Source organism: Cannabis sativa, chromosome 3, assembly GCF_029168945.1.
Source record: "Cannabis sativa cultivar Pink pepper isolate KNU-18-1 chromosome 3, ASM2916894v1, whole genome shotgun sequence".
Lineage (NCBI taxonomy): Eukaryota > Viridiplantae > Streptophyta > Magnoliopsida > Rosales > Cannabaceae > Cannabis > Cannabis sativa.
The window spans coordinates 44,348,196-44,373,088 of NC_083603.1; the positions used below are offsets into that span (position 1 = coordinate 44,348,196).

General features: G+C 34.7%; 2 protein-coding genes across 3 annotated transcripts; both read left to right on the forward strand.

Annotated features, from left to right (window-relative positions):
- Positions 1-10,120: 10,120 nt before the first annotated feature.
- Positions 10,121-11,478, forward strand: LOC115710388 (uncharacterized). The gene is made up of 2 exons (XM_061112579.1): positions 10,121-10,205; positions 10,982-11,478. The coding sequence occupies exons 1-2, from the start codon at positions 10,121-10,123 to the stop codon at positions 11,476-11,478; spliced, it is 582 nt and encodes a 193-aa protein (XP_060968562.1).
- A 9,718-nt stretch (positions 11,479-21,196) lies between these two features.
- LOC115708646 (uncharacterized) lies at positions 21,197-23,220 on the forward strand. Of its 2 annotated transcripts, none has more exons than XM_030636625.2 (4): positions 21,197-21,366; positions 21,868-22,020; positions 22,457-22,572; positions 22,680-23,220. In XM_030636625.2, the coding sequence occupies exons 2-4, from the start codon at positions 21,913-21,915 to the stop codon at positions 23,035-23,037; spliced, it is 582 nt and encodes a 193-aa protein (XP_030492485.1). In that variant the 5' UTR covers positions 21,197-21,366; positions 21,868-21,912; the 3' UTR covers positions 23,038-23,220. The 2 variants fall into 2 exon arrangements, with proteins under 2 accessions (XP_030492485.1, XP_030492486.1); XM_030636626.2 differs by having other exon boundaries at positions 21,198-21,366; positions 21,816-22,020.
- The last annotated feature ends 1,673 nt before the right edge of the window (positions 23,221-24,893 follow it).

Here is a 24,893-nt window from a genome sequence, read left to right on the forward strand (position 1 = left end):
TTATTATTGTAGGTATAATACCTCAAATCTATAAATATTAGTAATATATATTTTTTTTTTAGATAAATATATATATTTGAATAAATTAATATTCAATATATATATATTTTCTAAAAATGAATATTAGAAATATTTAAAGTGCATGAAATATGCAGCTTTCCATTTTAAAAACAAATATCACATTCTAACATGAATCATGGATGTGATTATTTGGTACTTTAAAGTGTCAAATGCTAAATTGATGTAGTGTCGTAAGTAAGTGGTAGAATTGATTAGCAGTTCTTTATATTATTTATTAAATGAAAATGAATGAGTTTCTATATTAAAATGTACCAATAATAGTACGCCACTTTTTATATTATTTATTAATAATTGATTAGCGGGTGTTTTTTTTACATTGGAAAAAAGGATTCGAACTTGGAACTTCACTAGACTAAATCTATGACCACAATATTATGGATAACCTCAACACAAAATTTCATTTGTCCCTCAATTTTCAAGTGTTACACTACTTTGCAAGCAAACCCAATAACCATAACAAACGGCCCCTTATAATTGAACGAGTATTCAAGTTCGTCTGCACTCTTCGTCCCAATAAATGCTTTATTTGTTTGTTAATTTGATTTTTATTGCTGAATTAGGACTAAATAAAATAAAGTTTGTTCGTTAAGAAGTGCGATTGAAATGGTATCGCTATTTGGTCAAGTTATTCAAGAATGTAAGACCTTGTTGTCTGAGTTGAAAACTGTTATTGTTTTATTTGTTAAACGATCAGCAAATATGGTAGCTCATAACTGTACTCGAGCTTTTATATTTTTTCCTGGTTGTACTTTCGATATGGAATTTGTTCCATTCGATTTGCTACCGTCTTTGGTAGCGGACTTTGATGGTTAATAGAGATGCATTTTCCATTCAAAAAAAAAATAAAATTTGTTAATTCTCTCATTAATTGTGTAAGTTAGATTGTAACCAAAACAAAAACTGTTTGGTAGTCTTGATTTGGTTATACATTTTCTTATTAAGTGATGTCATTAACTAATTTCAAATCTTTTCAACTTTTCATCTAATTTTTTTATTCTTCAATGAGATAAATTATCTTTAATGATCTAGAATCTTTATTACATGCATATCAGGTACCATTTTGTAGTTTTATCTACAGTGCACGATATACGGCATCCTTTTTTTATTAATTGTTTTTATAATTTAATTAATATTTATATTATTGTATTTGTAAAATTAAGAATTATTTTTTGAGAAATTTTACAATGCACATTTTTAAAAGTGATGTACAAATCTACTCCTATTTATTTCGGCACCTGACAAACTTTTTTAGTCTATTTTTTTTATATAGTAGTGTATATTATAATTATTTAAGACATCCTGTAAAATTTAAAAAAATGTAATACGTCGAAAATAATGCATTTCTTTGAAAGTAGTGCACTTATATACTCCTACCAGTTTCGGCATTTGGGAGACTTGATTAGTCCTTTTTTTATGGTCGTGTACATTATAGTTATTTAAAACATCCTGCAAAATTTTAAAAATTTTACACGCCAAAAATAAAATTCAAACTTTCTGACGCGTGACTCTTTTATTGAGAGGGATACATTGTAAAAGCACCTTATAATATTTTTTTTGTCTAAATTTAAATGTGAATACCATAAATTGTGGTAATTTTTGTTAATTAATATGATATTATTTTTTTATTTGATTAAAAAATTAATATAATAATAAGGAATATTTTTTTAGTGTAATTTTTGGTGTTGTGGTTAGAGTAGAAATACTTTTTGACACCAAATTTGGTAATAGTGTAACATCAAATTTAGTGTTTCCTTGGAGATGCTCTGATAACATATTATTATGCTTAACCTCATTTTTCATCAACTCCAAACGAGTTTTGCCCTTAAAGCTACACTCTTCTTCCCCTATACCGAAACAAAAATAAAACTTAAACCGCGTTTGTGATAGACTATATTACTCTAATTTGAGGACTTATTGAAAACTGATCTTATAAAATAATTACAATATACATTGTCAAATCAAATAATCTCTTTTCAAGGAAATTATTAAAGATTTATCCTAGTTCAACCAAACCGAAAGACCAACATTGAGTTGTCCTCTCAAGAATTAAAGATTTTAGCCGTTATGAAACTTTTTTACGACAATTATTTGTAGAAAATTACTATTTGTCACATTAAGATGTTCAATACACTAACATAACATCTTATAATTGGTATTAATATACTACTTTTTGTAGTGCTTGACAGAAAATTTCTCGCATTTGTATGATATAAACTTTAGTAAGGAAGATATATATAATATATGGTCACCTGGAGAAGTAGTAGAATTGGGAAGAGGGCAAAGAATTTGGAGAATCCCAAGTGTTGAAAACCATTGAATAGGCCATTGAAATTAGGGCTGAACATCGGGCGGGTTTACCGGGTTTCGGGTTCGCGGGTTTCGGGTTCACGGGTTTTGGGTTCAAAAAAATGAAATCGAACCTGGACCCGAATAGGGCACGGGTTGGCAGGTTCGCGGGTTCGCGGGTTTGGGTTGGCCAGGTTGACCGGGTTGGCGGGTTGACCCGGTCAACTCGGTCAACTCTTTAAAAAAAATAATTTTCTATTCAAAACTAATAAAAATAACAATAAATTAAAATAAAATTTATATATATTATTAAAAAATTATTATATATTTCTGAATATAAATTATTTAATATAATATATATAAATTTTTAATAAAAAATTATATATAAAAATATATTTAATTTATATTATTTAAGAAAATAAATTTATAAGAAAATAAAAAAAAAAATCTGAGAGTTTAAATTTTAAGAAAAGTTTAGGATTTTTTATTTTTTATTTTTTAATTAATAATTTAATATATATATAAATTGTAATAAAAAAAATAAAAATATATATAACATATTTAAATTGCGGGTTGGCGGGTTCAACCCGAAACCCAGTGTTCCTAAAAACTCAACCCGCGAACCTGCCCGAAGGGTACCGGGTTGAACCCAACCCGCCCAAACATTTTTTCAAAAAAAATTTTGCGGGTTCATCGGTTCGGGTTCGGGCGGGTTGCTCGGGTTCGGGTTGAACCCGCTAGAAATGTTCAGCCCTAATTGAAATGGTGCATTATCATGGTTCCAAACACAGTAACAAATGGTATTCCCCTCTCTCTCTTGTTGGGGAAATTGCTTGATCCCAATACAAGCTTGCATTTCTTATTCCTATGTTGTTTGCTGTTATAACATCTCCCAAGTAAATTACAAAATCTACATTTACATAATTAAACATAAATAAATAAATTTACTTTACTATATATATCACATTCAATCTCAAAACAAAACTGGTTCGATCAAGGAATCAATAACCAAAACAGAAATGAAAATAAAGAGCACAAACACATACGCGGTTCAAGTGACCAAACCAGCCTCAAGGGTCCTTGTAATCTCTTTATTCAAAACTTGTTTCAAATCTGTACAACAGTGAAGTCTTGCTCCATGAATCAACTCTCAATAGTGGACAAAATCTTCTCTTAACTCTAAGCCTAGTCCAACTGTCATAACAGGAAAAACTTAAAAGCTGTTATTTCTGTTATGTGTCCCAAAGTAGCCCTTTGAGTCCAAACAGCATTTTACCAATTCCAACAATAAGAAACTAATCATTTACAAGGAAGAGTAACTAGCATTTAAATGAGAAAAATACATCTTTAGTCAAAGTGAGGCGACTCTTTGTTTAATTTTCAGTTACAATTTTATTTAAAGAATTGCTAAAAAGGCATTACTGGTGCTTAGCACCTTCCTTGGTAAAATTAAGTATCGAGTTCCATATAACTTAAGAAAATAACTATCTTTAGTCAATGTACGGCAAGTCTTTGTTTAAGTTTCAGTTACAATTTTTATTGAGATCTCATTTGACTATTGCTTTTGACTTAGCTTCTTTGGAAGCTCTAGTGAAAAAGTTACTAAAATTGGTTTATGTTAAAAGAACTTTTAGAGCAGAAAACTTAAACTAACTAATTATCAAAACAGCAGCATAAGTGTTTTTGGAGTTTCGATAAACTAAGAAACAACTTTTAAAAGCCCAACCAACTAAACCCTTATAGAATTACTATAGAGTATAAGAGCATCTTTAACGGTAGTATCATCTAAAAATATAATATTTTATTTTATTTCTCTTCATATCAAAGAAATAGTTAGTTAGGAGTTAGTTGGTCCTAGCTGTCCTAGCTATCATGTTTGTTATATTCGGTTATGGTTTTTATTTCTGTAACCTTTCTTGTTAATCAACTAAATAAAGCTTTTCTCTCTTGTAATTCTGTAGATTGTATTGATTGATTCAATCTCAATAATAAAGATTCATTGTTCTTTCTTCTTCCTCTGTTCTCTCTTCTTCGTTTTCTGGTTATGCTTTGCTGATATGGTATCAGAGCTCAGGTTCGAGTAAGCATACTCCTTCGCTATTTTTGATTCTTCTTGCTTCCGCTTCTGTTTTGCATTCATGGCCAGAGGAGGAGAGTGCGAACTCGAAGCAATCGTGATCTTGATGATAACTCAAACGATTCTAATCGATTTTCTGTTCTTGGTGAGAATTCGAGGTCAACGAGTTTCAATGATCTCTCTAATCCTTATTTTCTCTCTAATGGAGATAATCCAGGTGTTGTCCTAGTTCCCAATATTCTCACAGGAAGTGAGAATTATAGCACTTGGATAAGATCTATGTTTATAGCTCTTGTTGCTCGAAATAAGGTGAAATTTGTTAATGGAAAGCTTCCACAACCTGATGAGGAGCATGAGGATTATGACAGCTGGTGTAGGTGCAATAATACAGTCATTTCGTGGATTCTTCATGCTATTTCAGGAGAGATAGCTGACAGTATAATGTATCATGATAATGCTGCAGAGATTTGGGAAGAATTACATGAAAGATTCAATGAAAAAAATGCTCCAAGGATTTTCGAAGCTAAGAAAACGATGCAGAGCCTTACTCAAGGATCAAACATAGTGACAACCTACTTCACTCGACTCAAGTCACTATGGGATCAAATTAGGGAATATAGACCACAACCTGTTTGTAGTTGTGGTGCTATGAAGATTATCCAGTTTATTTCGTGCGGATTTTAAATCGTATTATCGTATCTGGTCTAAATTACTACCCCTACTTTTACTGTTTTCCCATTTTTTTTTTAACTTTTTATGAATTTTCTTGTAAATAACTTTGCTAATAACTTTGTAGAGAAAAAGCCATATTTTTACAAAGTCATCTTAAAAATCATAAAATGATAATTCTGTATATATTTTGAGGTTGGAAAATGATCTTATATTTTGCAGCCAACTCCAATATCGGCCCAAAATATTATAAATTTGGTGTTATTCGGCCCATTTATTCTGATGGTTAGGTTGAGGGATTGCCATTGAAGAATACCTTTTTGTGATATACATTAGCTAAATTTATATCCAAATAAAATTTAATTCAAATATATCGTGTATTGTACCTAAATTACTTTCACACCCTCACATAACTAAAATACAATTTCAAACATAATAGATTATTTTATTTAGAGATAAATGTGCATGTTTGTGGGAAAGTTAGAGCAAAATTTTTGTTAGAGAAGAATTGAGACTATCGTAAAATGATAAGAGTAAAATGTAAAATTAGTAGAATGAATGAAAAAAGTGATAAACATAATAAATTTTAAAAAATGAATAAAAAATTAAAGACATCAATTTAAAAAAGGTATGCAATGTAATTTTCTCGCCATTTAACCATGACTCTTTCTTATTCAACATACAACATTTTTTTTATTATTTTTTTAATTTATGAATTTTTTTACATAATTTCAAAAATAAAAAACACAAAGACAACAAAAAAATTATAAAAATACAGTTTGTACGGAGTTTTTAACATTTTTACGGTTTTTTAGATTTTATTTACGTAATATACGAACTTTTGGTATATTTTTATGTTGTACTTTTGTTATTTTGTTGTTAATTTTTTGTTATTTATACATTATTTTTTATGTTATTTTGATGTTATTTTCTCGTTATTTTCATATAATTTTCTTGTTGTCTTGTGTTTTTATAGAATACCATAAATATGTAAGAAAAAAAAATTGAATGTAAAAATGTAAAAATTTTACAAAAATTAATATTTTATGTAATTATTCATTTTTTTTGGAATTATTACATAGAAAATATAAATTGACATTTTATTTACAAAAATACCTCCATAAAATAAAGACAACATTTATACCTTTTATGTGATTTTAATTACTAAAATACCACTTACACTATCATCACTTACACAATCAGACGATAGTTGCAGGGTGGTTGCTGCGTGGTTGCACGGTGGTTGCATCAGACGAATCAGACGATGGTTGCAGGGTGGTTGCTAGGTGGTTGGCTGAAGGTTGCATCAAACGAAGGTTCAATCAGACGAAAGTTTCTAGGTAGTTTCTGGGTGGTTGGCTGAAAGTTGCATCAGACGAAGGTTTCAATCAAACGAAATAACTGTTAGCAAAATGTTTAGGCAACTGTAATGCAACTGTTGTGAAACATTAAAAATCAAAACAGTGTTTTCACGTACGTAACTCTATCTACATGTCTCTTAATGATTTAATATGAATAAATTCACCATTAGAAATTTGGAAAACAACAAAAATACACCTGGATAAACATTTTACTATAGTATTGATGTAATTTTTTTTGGATTATACTTGAGTTTGATTGTTTGGGAACTCCAGCTCAACTTTTTGAGATTTGCCTTTCATGGATCTAAAAATTGAAGTCAGGACATTTGTTTTATGCAAATTAAATTGGATTTCCAGTTGAATTTTAGTTCCTTAGTATTTTTTCTACACTTTTTTATGAATTCGAAGCAGCCCCTGTTTTGATTGATTCTGGTCATCTTCTCAGGTGAAGTCGCCGGAATTAATGGTGGTTCTCTTTCTCATTGAATTTTTGTTTCAGTTGCGTTGGGTTGCTGCGTAGTTGCACGATGGTTGCACGATAGTTGCCCAGGAAGCATGGATCCTGAGTTGAAGGTGTGTGTAAGTGGTATTTGTGTAATTTTTTTTATCTGGGCTGTATATATGTTTATTTGGCCAGTTGAAAGTATTTTTGTAATATTATTACTTTTTTTAGTTAAAACTGAAAAAAGTCCTTTTTTTTTGTCCTAACTTCTCTTACAAAATATTTTTTGAAAAGTTAAATTAAAATAACTCTATAATTGTTTTTCATAAAATGCATAATTTTTTTAATCCTAATTATACATTTTTTTTGAAAAAAGATAGAATTCTTATAATATATATTTTTAATTTTTGCTAATAAATTTAATCACGTGCAAAAAAAAATTAAAGATAGATAATAATAAAAAGAATCAACGAAAATTTAAAGATAAAATATATTTGTACAATTAAAAACAATTTAACATTTAAATATAACAAGTTTTCAATTTTACACGTTAAATATAGAGAACTATCATTCTATTAGAATTAGGATTGGTATCTCGTAAATAAAAAATCCATTATATTTAAAAATAATAATAATTTGTTTAATTATTCAACAAGAAAAAATTGTTAAAAGAAAAAAAAAATAATAATTATCATATATAATATTATTATTATTCTAATAAGGAAATAAAAATTTAAATCCCTCTTTTTTTAAAAAAAAATACAAATTTGTTTTCTAATCCTAATCCCAAATTAAATCCCTCTTTTAAAAAAGAATTATATAATATTAATATTCTGATAAGGAAATAAATTCAAATCCCTATTTTAAAAAAATATATATTTGTTTTCAAATCCTAATCCCAAATTAAATCTGTCGTTGATATTAATAATTAATTTATATAATAATAAATAAATTTAAGAAATTTTTACATCAAAAATACAAATTACACACTTTATTACATATAAACCTACACACGGTCAAATCAACTTTTTTACCTTTTCTCAATATTTTATTACACATATACCACATACACATCACATCTGCGCGCCTACGTCAACTCACCTATCAACCATCATGCATCCCTCAATCACTTCCCTCTCTCTTTTTCTTTTGTTTTCCTTTGATTTTTTTATTTCATTTCAGTTTTTTTTTTTTTTTGAAATAACAAATAACCTCCATTGTTGAACCTTAACTCCCCACGATTCCTCAACCATTTTCCCTCTCATTTTTGTTCTTCAAAATTTTTTCAACTCCCTCTAAACCATCCCATAACATTTTTCTCTCTTTCTTTTTGTTTCTCAATCTTTATATAAAATGGATGTGACCCGTTCTTCTTCATCTCCTTCTCCTGTTCAAAAAAAAAATTCAAAATGGGTTTGAAATCACTAGCTAATAAAGCTAAGGGAAAATGTCCTTTTATTGAGGAGGAAGACTCTGATTTTGCTCCTCCATTAACGAAGCGTGGGAGAGCTCCTCCTAAGAAGAAAACAAAGGTCCGTGTGCAAGAAAAAATGGCTGAAGATGTTTATGGGAAAAACAATAATGTTGGTGTTGCTGTTCGAACCGAGGTTTGTTTTCGGTTTCATTTTCGTTTCCCAGAGTTTAAACATTTTCTTGTATTTCCATTTCATCGTTTTGGTTTTTTCTGGTTTGTGATATTTTAGGTTTTTCATTTTAAAATTTCGTTTGGTTTTCTTTGGATTTTTAGGACTTTAATTTTCTTTAATCAATTTTATTTTGTTCTTGGGTTTGGCATTTTAGTTTGTTTCTTATTAGTTTCGTTTCATTTTTGTTGTGTTTTATGTTCTGTTTGTGTTTCTAGTTTTTTTTAGATATTTTGAAACATTTGTTTTTGTTTTAGTGTCTCTAATCAGTGGGTTTTAGTTTTTTTTTTTTTCTAGTTTTTTAATAGTTTAATATGTTTATGTATGATGTGTTTTGGGAATATTATTAGGTATAGTTGTTTGCTGTTCTTTTTTAAGTAACAATTCGATTTAGATGTTTGTAGTTTATATTCGTAAAGATGTTTCTGCTTGTCAGTTTGTTTTTAGTTTTTTTATAGTTTTATTATAGTTTGTATACTTGTTTATTTACAATTTATATTTATTGCTGTTAATAAACTATAATAAAACTAAAATGAAACTATTAAGAAACGTTTAAATTTATTTCAGAAACTAACTATTTCTCAAAGTGTTTTCTCCTTTTCTTATTTCCAAAATAAATTCTTGCAAACAATTGAATTAAACTAATATAAAATAATGATGCAACTGTAAATCAACTTGAAAAGCCACAACACTTAATTCAATTTAATATAGTTGTGGTCATTGTGCTTTTTCATCAGTTTTATTTGAATCAGATCAATTGAATTAATAGTTGTATTTTTCTCGTTTTGGTTTCATTTTGGTTGTTTTGCAGTTTTGAAACGAGCGCGTATTTTCATCTTTATGGTTCGCTCTGTACAGCTGAAGGCTTAGTGCATGTGGTATTTTTGTAAATATTTGTATGTGGACTGTATAAATGTTTAATGGGCCGGCCCAAAGTATTTTTGTAATTTTTTTTCCTTTTTTGTATTTTTTTGTTTTTTTCCCTAAATTTAAATCCCTCTCCTTTAAAAATATATATTTTTTTTCTAATCCTTGGAATTAAATTCGTATTTTAAAAAAGAAGATAATAATAATAATTATTATTATAATATTAAATAAATTTAACGGAAATTACCCATTATACCAACTATTCCAATTATTTTTCCGTTTTTACGTTTTCTTTTTAAATTTTCACTTCTATAAAACTTTATTTACATAAATATTATATATTATATATTTGTTATCATTTTCAAAACAATTTATCATTTAAATAAATTATATTATATATTTGTTATCTAATCCTAATCAAAAAAGGAAACTAATAAGTCCGATCTCTATAAATACCCATAAACTCATTTTCAAAACAATTTATCATTTAAATAAATTATATTATATATTTGTTATCTAATCCTAATCAAAAAAGGAAACTAATAATCTTTGAGTCTGATCTCTATAAATACCCATAAACCCAAAACACAAAATCATAAGACGAACAAACATTAATAACCTCGGAGCATCTATAATAGTCCCACGATACGATCAATCTTACCCATTTTTCAATTTCTTCAGTGAAAGCTTTTCAATGGGCTTTTGGAGAAGAAGAGCTAACGGTGCTTATAAGCAAGATTACCACAGAATGAGATCATTTTCCAAAAATCAACCTCATGGTATAATATAATACATAAATTTAATGATTGTTTTATTGGTTTGAAGATTTGATTTTGTGTTTAAAGTTTCTTGTTTTAACAATTTTGAATGTTGATATGATTACTTCTGCTTAGTTGATGTTGATGTTGTTGTTTTGGAAAATTTATTTGAATTTACTTTCAACATCATAAGAGAATTTTATGTAATGCTTCAATAGTTGTAGAGAGTTGTTTGTAATCATAAATGAACTTTGTTTTTTTTTTTTAGGGAATTTAAGTATTTGAGATTGATCATTTGATTAGGTTAGAGTTAACAAACTCCTGAAAAAGCGCTAAAAATTGAGTCTTTGAGATTTTTGTGTGATGATAAAGTTGTAGTCTTTTTGATTTAGGAAAAACATGCTTAAATAAGAATGTGGTTGGAAAGATTAGGTCTTTTTTTTTATCTTAATTAGGGATGTTTAGCTGTTTATTTTCGTTTTCGATTTGTGTTCTTGTTTGAATGCCCTTGTTACTAGCTTTACTCAGTTGTGTTTTCGGTTTTTCTCTGATTCAGTTCTGTTTTGCTTTCTTCATGGAGTTGCAATGTGATTGAGAAGAGTTGATCTTTTTTTATCTGAATTAGGGATATTTAGCTGTTTATTTTCGTTGTCGATTTGTGTTCTTGTTAGAATATTCTTGTTACTAGCTTTACTCAATTGTTGCTAGACTTTTCGGGTTTTCACTGATTCGGTTCTATTTTACATACTTCATTTAGATTCATTCTTACTGAAACAACACTCATTTTATTTTTGCAGAGATTTGGCAACCAACTGTTCCTAAATGGGAAAAGGATTTCTGTGCTAAAGTGGGTTTAGTTTCATGGAGAAAGATACTAGAAACCAAGAAGTACATTCATTTGTACGATAAAGTCATGGAATGGAACGATTCTGCATGTGAAGAAGCGTTCAAACAATCGAAGAAAAAATTTTGGGCTAAAATTAATGGCTTTGAATCTGAAATAGTATTACCTGGTCCAAATATCTACATTGATGAAGTTGATTGGGATGCTGAAATCGATCCTGAGCTATATCTTGATTTGGAAAGGCAACCAGAACAAAGCGATGATGAAGAAAAAGATTTTAAAGGAGCTAACAGTAATGGCTGGAACAACAATGTTGAACTTGGCCTTGGCATTGACATGATTATCCCGTCTGGATGGGGTGATGATGAAGAAGATTTTAAAGGAGCTGACGGTAATGGTTGGAACAATAATGCTGAACTTGGTGGCATTTATCCCGAATGGATGGGGTGATGCTGAATGATGTCGCCCAATTAGTTACCCTGCGGTCGCTGTAGTAAACGGACTATGTCGTATCCACAAAGAGGCAAATTACCACTAAAGATTAATATAAATAGAAAATGATATAAATGTGAATGAACTAAAAATAATAAAAATAATGAGATGAGAAAGTTGATCAAATAAAGAGTTTGGTAAGGTAGAAATGTAGTTATGCAAATCCTATTCTAATACCGATATTAATTCAAAACACAGTTGCAATTCTACACCATTAATTACAACTGGAAGATATATATATATATATTATGAGCACAAATTAAATAATCTTAAATAAATTGAATCTCACATCTAACTTAACAGCATATCATATTATATATCATAAATCGATAAAATATCACTATTGGCAGAATGCAGTAAACAACATACAGTATAATAAATATACCAAAATAATTAATAGCCTAACTTACATAAGAAAAGCATGACTGAATTTATATAAAAGATACTATTAAATTTGAAAGAAAAATTAGAAGATAAAAAATAATTTAATAAATGAGATATGGAGATGAAGCACAAAATTATTAGAATCAACAATATAATGTAAATTATTCGGTCGATAGTTTATATTAGTTTGTTGATCAAACTAATATAGATGTTCATGGATTAATTACTACTATTTTATGTAGTTAGAATTTTTTTTAAGGTTATTGGTGGTGTAATTGGAGGTAATTACATAATTTGGCATGTTTGTCCGACCATGTAATTACACTGTAACTGTGTAATTGGAAGTAATTGAAGGGTTCCTGTTGCCCCTAATTTTGCCCAATATATGTGGACCAATCAGACAGGGGCACGTGGATCAAGCAATTCACAATATTTGCTAAGTCTTTATGCCATAAGGAAACGTCCCGGACGTAGGTCCCGGAGAAGGCACATGGAACTCAAGGTGCTCTCGGAAGCTCATATAACGCTAAGGCGTCTCCGCGAGGTGTCAGGTTTCTCCTGAGCAATCAAGTCGCATTAAATGTCGCGTGGGAGGAAGCGTGTTGGGACTGCTACACGCAATAAAGTCTGACGGCACAACTTCCAACCAGCAGCGCCACAGTAATGATCATTTAAGTCTAGCGACGGCTACACTGTGAAGAGTCACGTCAATCAAAAGGCAATAAGGACATTCCCCATAAAAACCCTACAGCACCTAGGGATTTGACCATGCATTACCCATGGTATATTCATTGGGAATACCCAACTTTATGGATACTTACAGATACCCTTGTAAGGACAATTCTAGGGATTACCCCACCAAAAACACTATAAATACTCCCTCAAAGCTCATTAAATGGGATGGAGAATCTTGGGTTGCATATGAGCAAGTAGAGTAAATACTCACCAAGAACATTCTCTATATTTATAAGGGTGAAATTCCCCCAGAGCACATGGCCAAGCCTCCTATCTTATCAAAACCCGTCCTCGGAGAAGACCTATTTCTTTATTTGGCTGTCTCCGAACACGCGGTCAGCGCTGCCCTAGTCCGGGAAGAAGAGAAAACTCAGCACCCCGTGTACTATGTCAGCAAGCGCATGATAGGGGCCGAAACAAGATACCCAGTCATTGAAAAACTGGTGTTTTGCCTCCTGATGGCATCAAGAAAGTTGAGGCCATACTTCCAAGCACATCCGATCAAAATTCTGACCAATCCCCACATGGAGAGTATTTGTAGACGAAGCCTCCAATGAAAATGGTTCCGGAGCTGGGGTGGCTATGATATCACCAACTGGACTACGACTCCAGGCGGCCCTACGGTTTGACTTCGCAGCTTCAAACAATGAGGCCGAATATGAAGCCCTAATAGCAGGGCTGAAATTAGCAAAAGCTGTAGGAGCCAAAAGAGTGGAAGTCTATAGTGATTCACAACTGGTGGTAAACCAGGTATCCGGAGAATACCAAACACGCGGCGAGCGAATGGCCGCGTACGTAACAATAGTCCGAGAGCTGCTCCACGAGTTCACGGACTACAAAATAGAAAGAATCCCCCGAGAAAAGAACGCTCACGCGGACTGTCTGGCTAAGTTAGCCTCGGATAGCGAAATCGAAGAGCTGGGGGTAGTACCAGTGGAACGCTTGGCAGAGCCAAGCATCAAAATAAAAGAGACCACACTAACGGTTGGGCAAGAACCCAGCTGGATGGTCCCCATCATAAAATACATAACAAAAAGTGAGTTGCCCCAAGAAAGGGCACTGTCTCGGAAGATTCAGTATCAGGCTCATCGTTATGTAATGATGGATCAAATTCTCTACCGAAGAGGACTCAGCATGCCTTATTTAAGGTGTGTATAGGACCCTGAAGCTAGACAAATCATGCTAGAGGTCCACGAAGGGTTCTGTGGAGATCATACGGGAGGACCCAGTCTCTCAAAGAAAATATTGAGACAAGGGTACTTCTGGCCAACAATGAAAAAAGATTGTATAGACTATGTCCAAAAGTGTGACTCGTGCCAAAGGTACGCGAACATACCGAGAGCTCCTCCAAATGAAATCACCCTAATGACTAGTCCCTGGCCTTTCGCGGTATGGGGAATAGATCTTATTGGGTCCCTGCCAACAGGAAAAGGAGGAGTAAAGTATGCAATAGTAGCAGTAGACTACTTCACCAAATGGACGGAGGTTGAGCCTATGAAGACAATAACTGCTAAAAAAGCACTGGACTTTGTTATTAAAAACATAGTGTGTCGATATGGCTTGCCTCACAAAATAGTCTCTGACAATGGAAAGCAATTCGATTGTGAGGAATTTACTGACTTCTGCAACCAACACGGAGTAGTGAAAAGCTTCTCCGCGGTGGCCAGACCTCAAACAAACGGTCAGGCGGAAGCAGTCAATAAAATCCTAAAGGTCACCTTGAAGAAAAAGCTGCTGGCCTGCAAAAACAACTGGCCTGAAGAGTTGCCAAGGGTGTTATGGGCCTACCGGACGACCCCTAGAACCACGACCGGTCACTCGCCCTTTTCAATGGCATACGGTTGTGAAGCGATGGTCCCGGTAAAAACGTTATTCCCATCCCACAGGAGGACGACTTATGATCCAGCCACGAATCAAGCTTTGCTTCAAGAGGCTTTGGATCAAGTCGAAGAACTCCGGGATGAGTCTCAAATACGGATGGCAGCTTATCAGAAGAAGGTGACCAAGTATTTTAACTCTAAGGTTAAAAACAGAAAATTTGCTATTGGGGATATGGTCCTAAGAAGAGTCTTCCCAGCCACCCAGGAACCCGGAGTGGGGGTACTTGGGCCAAATTGGGAAGGACCATATGAAATCGAGGACGAAATTGGCTCCGGCACTTACAAGCTAAAAAGAATGGATGGAACCATTGTGCCAAGAGCCTGGAATGCCGATCACCTCAGAAAATATTACCAATAGCCAAAATATAACTTAGACTTTGTTCAAAGAGTTTGTACCGTCCAAATGTATACCTCCTCGACATGTTGAATAAAACTGAGTGCCTTAAAAACAAAGTTTCTATGCCACTCAGGGGGGTACTAGGGTATACCGCACGGACAGACAGAAAACAAACTAAGTAAAATATCCTGACCCAAAGGGCAGGTCAAAAAAAAAAAGTATGCACAAAAATAAAAAGCATAAGTATAAAAATCCTGATCCAAAGGACAGGTCAAAAAAGAGAAATATGTGGCAAAAGAGATCACATATAAATATCCTAGCCCACAGGGCAGGTCAAATATATACAAATGGCCGGGGACGAGCACTTAAAAATTGTCTCCCCTTCAAATAAAAAACAGCTACCTAAATATATTGTCTCAAGGTAGCTGTATGTAAGCAAATATATATAAAAAGAAGAAAAAATAATAATAATAAGAGAAGTGTGTGGAATCCTGGTTGTACTGGGTTAATCTCGAGCGGCTCAGTCAATACGCGGAGGAAGGCGAGGTCCGATACGCGCCTCTACCATGGCATCAAGCTTCTTCTTCTTCTCCCGAAATGTGGCAATCATTTTCTCAGGTTTGGGGTAGAAGGTAAGCTTGATATTTTGGTCGTTGGTAGACCAAGCCATGAAGACTCCATCATCGAAGCGCTTAGGGCACCGGCCGCAGGAAACGGGAGAGAGAAGCTCGGCTCTTTTTGCCTTCTTGGAGACTTGTTCCTTGAAGTCCCTGAGTTCCTTCATCTCCGCGGCTAGAGCGGCCCTGGACTCTAAGTCTGCTTGGTGAGTTTCCTCTAAGGATCTCACCATGGCAACCATCTCGTCCAAGGCTTCTCTGGCCTCCCGGAGCTCCCGCTTAGCCTTTGCAGCGGCCTCACCTTCCGCCCTCAGCTCCTCTTGATGCTTGGCCTCCAGCCTGTCTCTCCGCAGGGCCTCATCCCGGATCATGGCCTCCGCCTGGGCTTCCCTCCGCTTGGCCTCCTCCTCATTGGCCTTGGCGACGGCCTCCGGCGCTCGGCGCCTCCCCGGTAAAGGCCGCCCCTCCGCCGGTAAGGTCCTGAAGAACCTTCCTGACTTCGTTCATGTCCCCAAAATCAGACAGAACGAAGCCATGATTAATTATGTTTTTGGAGAGGCGGCCAGCCTCAGCAGCAAGCTAAACAACAATGCAAGTGTAAGAAAGAACCTCCAAAAAAGAAAAATAAGGGGAAAAGCAAAATTACAAAGCACTTACCACAGTGAGGGAGTGGCTGAGGTCCTGGACCTGGAAGATGGAGTTCAGGGAGGCACAAGTAGCGAACCGCTTAGGCGCGCACCGGGTAAGCTGAGACGCAAATTCGCCAGTCATCTCCGCGGCGAAGGGAGCCAAGGTGGGCCCAAGGAAGCGACGGAACCAGTCCGATAGGGGGTCCAAGTTTAAGTCCCACGGATCCTAGTACTCCGGGTGGTTGATGGTTTCTTGCACCTCAACCCGCAGAACCCTCCTAAAGGCTTCCACCTCGGCAAACCCCCGGGAGTATTCATCCATGGCATAGTTATGCTTGGCTATCCGGAGCTCCTGCCTCGCCTCGTCCCCAGGAACCGGAGTCAGCACAATGTTGGGAGGGGCAGTATGTTCTTCCATGGGAGAGACCCCACCATCAAGACCATGGGCCGGAGTATCAGCTCTCCGAGGCTGCTTGGGCTCTTCCTGGGCAATCATTTTGCCCTTACGCTTGCGAATCAGAGCAATTTCTTGCTCTTCTTCACCTTCTTCAACTTCCTCAGGAAGAGCCCGGAGCCCTCCTGCACCTTCTTTAACTTCCTCAGAAAAGCCCCATTGCTTTTCTTGACTTTCTCCCGGCAGCACCTCCTCGTCATCCACTAAATCAATAGTGTCGGGGGGAGCGCTGGAAGAAATCTTTAGAGCAGGGGCCATTGGGGAAGAAGTAAAGGCAGGAGGAGCCTCAGGAGTGTGAACCCCAGCAAGTTGATCCAAGATGGCGTCCATGGAGATACCTGCTACAACAAAATAAACAAGTGTTAGAGCATCCGTGGGAAACCACCAACACAAGATATGGCAAAAAAGCAAGTCCTACCCGGACTTCCTAATTCGGCCCTAGCAAAGTCCCGAACTTTTATGCTGGCAGCATCATCTCCGAGATAGTTGTCCGAAGGCCGGAACCAGCTGGATGTAATGTAAGCTGAAGGACCTAAGGGAACGGGCTCTGGAGGACCAGAACCCATCCGGGACCGACCTAGGAAATCTCCTAAGTTTGAAAAATAAAACTCTTTCAAATGATCTCCCCACCGGGTCGAGGGCATCCTAAACCTATACAGACGCTCGTCGAACCCTACGGGCCTACGACTGGCATATTCGCCAACAGAAGGAACATAATGAATTACCAAAGGAGACTTACCGCCGGCGCCGGAAGTGCTGGCACCAGGAGCCCCAGTGTTCGGCTCTGGAACCAAAGGCTGTGGCCTGGGAGCCCTTCTCTCCGTTGAATCCCCAATGTGAAGGGGCTTCCCGGCAATCGCCTGACTCCTTCTCTCCACCGGGCTCCCCACACGGAGCGTCCTCCCGGAAGCCGACTGGGCCTTAGAGTACGCCTTCTCCTGGGCCTTCCGGTAGAGATACTCCTGGTATTTCTTCTCTGTCGTGGCGATGATCTCGTCCCGGAAGGTCTTCTCCGCGACCGGCGCTCTCACATTTGGACAGATGACCCGAGAAAGGTTAGAGTCCTCCACGGATTGATGCGGAAGGATAAGTTTGGCCTTCCTGCAGTTCTCCGTAGTGACCAGACCTCTGACGTCAAGATCGGCCCGGTCGTAAGAGGCAAAGGCCTGGGCTCTCCGAAGAAAGGCCTGGGTAGGTGCAGTCCGTTCGTATGGAGGGATCCTCACCCACTCAGTGAGGAGCTTCGGATGGTCCACTGCCCTAAATCCGGAGGAGAAGAAAAAGCGATGGCGATACTCCTTAACGTGAGTCTGCCTGTTATACGGGACCACCCCTTCGTTAGCAGGGTGGGCCCGGAACCCATAAAATCCGTCCTTAAGTTTGTCCCCCTTCTTGGGGACGGAAACAAGTTCATAAAAATACAAAATTTCTGCCGGGCGGGGAGATCCCCATCCTCGGGCGGCATAAAAAATAAATAAGCCTGAAAGCAGGCGGTATGCTTGAGGGATAAGTTGGTATGGCGCAAGGCCGACAAAAACTAGAAAATTAACAAAGTAATCCTGAAGAGGAAGCATGGCACCGGCCATCAGGTGCGTTTGGCTCCAGGCGCCAAAGCCGCCGTAATTGTGGTTGGGCGTCTCCGCGTCGCGAGGTGGCCGATGGTAGGTTTCTGAGGTGGAAGGCTTGATTCCAGCAACCTCCACAATGTTCTCCAGTTGGTGGGGACAGGTCAGGGTGGAATAAAGCTCAGCCGCTTCCCATCCGGTCGCCCGAGACTTATACCCCTCCTGGGCAACGGGTACCAGGGAGACTTCCTCAAGGGTAGCCATGCGCTTACCACTTTTCTTTGATGACTTCGAGCCAGAAGCAGACATTTTTCTATTCTGTAAAAAAGCGTAAAATTCCAGCAGTTAGGCCCCGTACCAAACCCTAAATTAAGAAAAAGGGAATGGGGGTCCCCTAACCGCTGGAAAGAGGCCCCCTCCAGACACGTGTCACACAGGGAGCCCTGGAAGGATTCCCTGGACAAGTGTCGGGTGCAGTAAAATTCACAGAAGACGGCTTTACGCGATAAAGAAAACAGAAAGAAAAGAGTCTGTTCTATGCCCTAAGCAACCATTATACGAAGAACGTATGGCCTTCTACAAAGAAAATGCACAATAAACAACGGAGGCGTAACAATGGCAATCCTATCACTATAGCAGTAAATTCAAACAGACTACATGAAGGATTTAAACACTTGCATGCCCAGAAATTTCGAATGCAAACCCAGAAAAGAACAAACAGAATAAGTAATAGCATGTCATTCAGTAATAGAGCAAAGGATGCAAAAAACTTACGATGAAGTGTTGAACTGGGGGTCCTGATGCAAGTCGAGTGAAGACTAGAAGGACTGGTAGCAACGAGCAAAGAATAACTGGGAAAATCGCAAAGTGTTTGAAGGCCTTGTTCTAGGTCTGAGAATTTTCTCTCTAGGAAATTCGAGCAAAGTTGGCAAGAAATGGGAAGTAACCGAAATGAAGAAAAGATGGTGGCTTTTATAGGCAAAAATGCATGAGGAACAGGCGTCATCACCTACCAATCGAACGGTGAGGGAAGCGCATGATTCAAATGCTCAAAGATCAACGGACCAGATTGATTTACAATAAAGGCGGTGGAAATGCTTGAGTGTCCGTCTGACACCATTAATGCGCCGTATCAATCAATGGGCGTGAAACGAATCGACCCCTACAAAAAGTGAATCGCTGCATTAAATGCCATCATTAAATACACCCTCACGCGCTCAAAGCTCGTGCCAGGAAACCGAGGAGTCAACCGGAGGCACTTGAACAAGCCTTGTTTCATTTTTAAAATAAACAAGACTTGGGGGTAAATGTTGCCCCTAATTTTGCCCAATATATGTGGACCAATCAGACAGGGGCACGTGGATCAAGCAATTCACAATATTTGCTAAGTCTTTATGCCATAAGGAAACGTCCCGGACGTAGGTCCCGGAGAAGGCACATGGAACTCAAGGTGCTCTCGGAAGCTCATATAACGCTAAGGCGTCTCCGCGAGGTGTCAGGTTTCTCCTGAGCAATCAAGTCGCATTAAATGCCGCATGGGAGGAAGCGTGTTGGGACTGCTACACGCAATAAAGTCTGACGGCACAACCTCCAACCAGCAGCGCCACAGTAATGATCATTTAAGTCTAGCGACGGCTACACTGTGAAGAGTCACGTCAATCAAAAGGCAATAAGGACATTCCCCATAAAAACCCTACAGCACCTAGGGATTTGACCATGCATTACCCATGGTATATTCATTGGGAATACCCAACTTTATGGATACTTACAGATACACTTGTAAGGACAATTCTAGGGATTACCCCACCAAAAACACTATAAATACCCACTCAAAGCTCATTAAATGGGATGGAGAATCTTGGGTTGCATATGAGCAAGTAGAGTAAATACTCACCAAGAACATTCTCTGTATTTATAAGGGTGAAATTCCCCCAAGTATAATCTCTGTATTAAATACATCCATAAATAACAGAGACTCGTGGACTAAGGCTCATTAACGCCACAACCACGTAAAAATCCTTATCTCACTTTCTTACAGCTCAATAATTTTATAATATTTTATTAGTTGCCGAAAAATCTCGGTCAACAGTTCCAATTACACTCTCCAATTCTCATGGCCCCCATGAGAATTGAATGTAATTACACTGTGTAATTACTAAAAACTTTCTACTAAAAAATATTATTTTCCTATGTAATTACTAACTATTTTGCCAAACAGGATATTAGAAATTCATATGTAATTACCATCTCATATCCAAACACACCTTGTATTTTAAAATATAGTGTAGTTACTAAACTGTGTAATTAACACCTTAGTAATTACCCTACCTAGTAATTACACAGTTACTTCTAAACACATTAATTTTTCTTTTCTTTTGTGGCAAAATTTCTTTATTTTATATTTTTTTTTTGTAAATTTAAGACAGTAATTTTAATATTTACGTTAAATACTAACTGCATAATTGTGGGAATAACTTTAAAATTTTACTAACACATACAAAAGATACAGTATACAGTGATTATTCAGACCGTATTTAATCATGGTATTTAAATGGTGCCTAAGAAAAATAAAATTAAAAGGATTTTAGGATTTATTATATTATGCTTATTTGCTTATTTTCAATGTAATTTTCATTGCTAAAATAATAATAATAATAATAATAAGGCTAATTAGTAATTTTTCCTTCTAAACTTTGACATGTACTAAATTGTGCCCCCTGAACTTTTTTGGCCGTTAAAAATTCCCCCTGAACTATTGAGATTGTTAAATTTAAGGACTTTGTCTAATTTTAGTAAAAAAATTAACATAGATGAAAGTTAAAGGGGCATGATTTAATACATATCAAAGTTAGATATTAAAGTCTGAGGAGCATGGTTTAGTACATAAATAATCAGTGAAACAGTAAAATTGAATGAAATTAGACAAAAGTCCTTAAATTTAACAATCTTAATAGTTCGAGGGGAATTTTTAACGGTCAAAAAAGTTCAAGGGTACGATTTACTACATGTCAAAATTTTGGAAGAATAATTACTAATTAGCCTAATAATAAAGAATAGGAAAAAAAAAACAGAATCAAAGCCCAATCCAAATCTAAACCCGAAAACTAGAAGAAGGATCATTCGTTCATATTTGTTTCTCCTATTATTGCTTCTGTCTCCACCACCACCTATCGTCGCCTACGTACCATCACCCCTGCCCCCGACCACCGCTTCTCCAAACAAGATCAAGGTTTTCTTCTTCTCAGGTACTAGTTTAATTTGTATCTATTCCTTATAATATGTTACATTCTTTAATTATTTGAATTTGAGTTTTGATTTGTGCAAGCACTAGGGTTTCGATACTTGATTGGGGGCTAAACTCTGTTTTGAATTCATGCCACTGACTCGTTTGGCTTGTTTATTTTTGTTTTTAAGCAGTTGAAACTGACTCAAGTAATGATATTCGAAAATTTCCATATTAGATTGTCTTGCTTCTAAACCAAAAATTACAGAGTATTTGACTATTTTGTATGTTAATTCATTTGTTTTAGTTGTTATATAAACTTAGTGCAAAACAATTTTTTCTACTTAATTCATTTGTTTTAGTTGTTATATAAACTTAGTGCAAAACAATTTTTTCTACTTGTCTTTATTTATTTTAGAATTTTCTTTTGTTAAATTTAACAAACTCTGAAGAAAAGTCGAAACTTTCCAGGCTTGCATTGGTTCTCAGTTTCATACATCGATTTTGGATTTTGGATTCATAGGAACTGGGAAGTTATTGAAGGAAAACATCTGGGTTACAAGTTTAAATGGCGTCATCTTCACTGATAACCCCAGAAGATGTGTTGGAAATGTTGATGAACGATGGCACCATTGATTCTCTCAGACTGAAGATCATTAACCAGCTCAAAGCCAATGTAACTCTTCTCATTCTTTGCTAATAATAATTAGTAATTCATTTTTTCAATTATATAATTGTGTTGTCCTACAACTTCATTGAAATTTGGTCTATTTTGAGCTGAAATACTGTGTTGGGGTGAAATTGATTTAGGTAGTAATTATTATTATTATTATTATTTTGAATTTTTGATGAGGAACATGGTAATGCTGTTCTTGTGAAAACCTTTCTGGTTGTAAAGTTATTCTTAGTCCAAATTGCTCTTATTAGTTGAAATTTGCTTAGCCTGAATGCAAGACTTTTGTCAAACTATAATTTCTGTGAATGTGATGAAGTTTTGAATTTTATGGTATTATTATGTGCAAAGTTTTCTTGTTATGAGTGCAGCTTGTGAAGTCTTGGAAATCTTAGGAATGGTGTGAATTTATAATTATGTATGTACTTTTCCTTTACAGGAAGAACTCAAGAATACTACTATTAAAATGGCAGAACAGAGTAAGGTTCTTAATACTCCTGGTGCCGAAAAACAAACCAAGAGAGAGCTTTTTGATGCACTCAGACAAGAACTCGAGTGAGTTTCTATGTTACTTAAATTTTTCATCGGTTTGTTCTTTGTTTCCTTGTATTTCTGTAAGTTGTTTATAGGCAAAGCAAGTTGTAATTCTTTTGCTAATGCAGGACTCCGGTACTTGAGAAGGCCTCTAAGTCGGTCTGGGATCTAATTTTAGACAATAATGGACTGGGTAAGGAAATCAGTGAAACAGTTGAAAGGGTATTTTGTCGATTGAGTGGTCGGGAACCTCCGTTGTTTCCTACCTCCGATGCTGAAACTCAAACCGATAAAGATGTCACAATTGAGAAAGCAAAAGAGAAGAATGATGAGAATGAAATGGAGAAATCAAATTCGGCCCCAAAGAAAAGGAGTTATAATGAAATAAGTACAGCAGAAGAAAATGATTTAACAAGCAAGCATGATGATTCTTCCTCTTTAGCAGAAGAAGCTAGTAAATCTCCACTGAAAAGTTCCAAGGCATGAACTCTTAAACATTTTGAGATTTTTTGGCAACATTACATGTGTATGAATAGGTTTTGACATTTGTATTTATTCCTTCTGTAATGATTTTAATCCAGCTCAATAATTTTTTGAAGAGTTATCTTGTTTGTTGAAATTCCTGAATTTGTCTCCGTAATTTTACAGGCCTCACCATTTATTTCTATATAAGCTTAAGCTATATAAGCTATATAAGAGTTATCTTCTTTTCCTATTACAGCTGAAATTTGACCAATATTTATTTAGTGGATTCTATTTCTACAAACTAATAACTTTGCTATTAAAACTATCAAATTATTACTATCAAAATGAAGCAACATATAAGTAATTAAACAGTTTGAAATATAACAATTATATGTGTAGAAGAGTTTTAGGGGGCATTTATTTTTTTTAAGATCCAGATCTTTAAATTTAAATAAACATCTTAATAATAAAATATCATAATACTCTCAACTATCACTTTACTTGCACTTAAACTTTTAAGCTCAAATTTTAACAGTAAAATCTTTCAAAATACTAAACTGTTAGCAAATTTAATGTGTCATCTATATTTCACAGTTAACGGCCAACATAAAGTGTTTATGTGTACACCTTGTACACGTGGCACATTTATATTGGTACACACAATATTATTATTTAAAAAATATAAAAATTATTTCAAATTTTATAATATTTTTTTATTTTTAAAATATTTATTCTTTATTTTTATAATTTCATTTAGTTTCAAAATGAGTTTTGAAAAAAATAAATAAATAATAATATTAGGTGTACCAATATAAACGTGTCACGTGTACAACAGTATACACATAAGCAGTCCATGATGGTAAGTAACTGGATCACACCTTACATTTGCAACATGTACAGTAGTTTAAAAGAGTTTTACCACTAAAATTTGAGTTTGGAAGATTAAATGCAAGTGAAATGACAGTTGGGAAGATTTAGCCGCCAAAAACTCTCTATAAATTTATTTTTATATCATTTCCAGAAAATAAATTCAAATATATTAATTTCCTTTTTAAAAAAAGTCGAGATCATTTTTTTTTCTTGTATTAGTTATAATGGAAAATTATTCTTGAATTTTTCATAATTACTTTTTCGAAACGGATGTTTTTTTATTTGAAATAAGTAAATTATATTATATATGTATAAAAATAAGTAATTTTGGCGACTAAACTTTTTTAACTATCGTTTCACTTGCACTTAATTTTTAAGTTTAAATTTTAACGGTAAAACCCTTCAAATTTTTATAATGTTAGTAAATTTAAAATATCACTGGATTAACTGTTACCTATTTATGTGTACAATCTTATACAAATGATACGTTTATATTAATACACAAAATATTATTATTTCAAAATTAATAACCGGCTGCTCGTTGTGGAAATAAATAAGAAAGGATATTTTGGTGTTAAGGTACATGAGAATATTAGTTGGGTTGGGACTTGGGATGCCAAATTGGTGATTGCAACTGGTCCCTGAATTACTTACAGAGATTTCAATAAGGGCTATTTACAAAAATATGGGAAATGGAAGATAAGTTTTGATATATATGGCATAAAAACTTAATTGTACTAAATATGGCATTTTTTAAAAAAAACTTAAAAATATGGGAAAAGTTCATTTTATTTAAAAAAGAATGCCATAAAAAATTTTAAAATTGTATTTCTTTTTTTTTTCTTTTTCTTTTTCTTTTTCTTTTTTATCTTTTAAAAAATAAAACACTAAAAAAAATTCTCAGTTAAAGCTATTTTTTTTTACTCAAACTGAAGCTACTTTTTTAAACTACTACTTTTTTGTTTTTGTTTTTTTATAGAAATTGATGCAATATCAAAATAATTTTA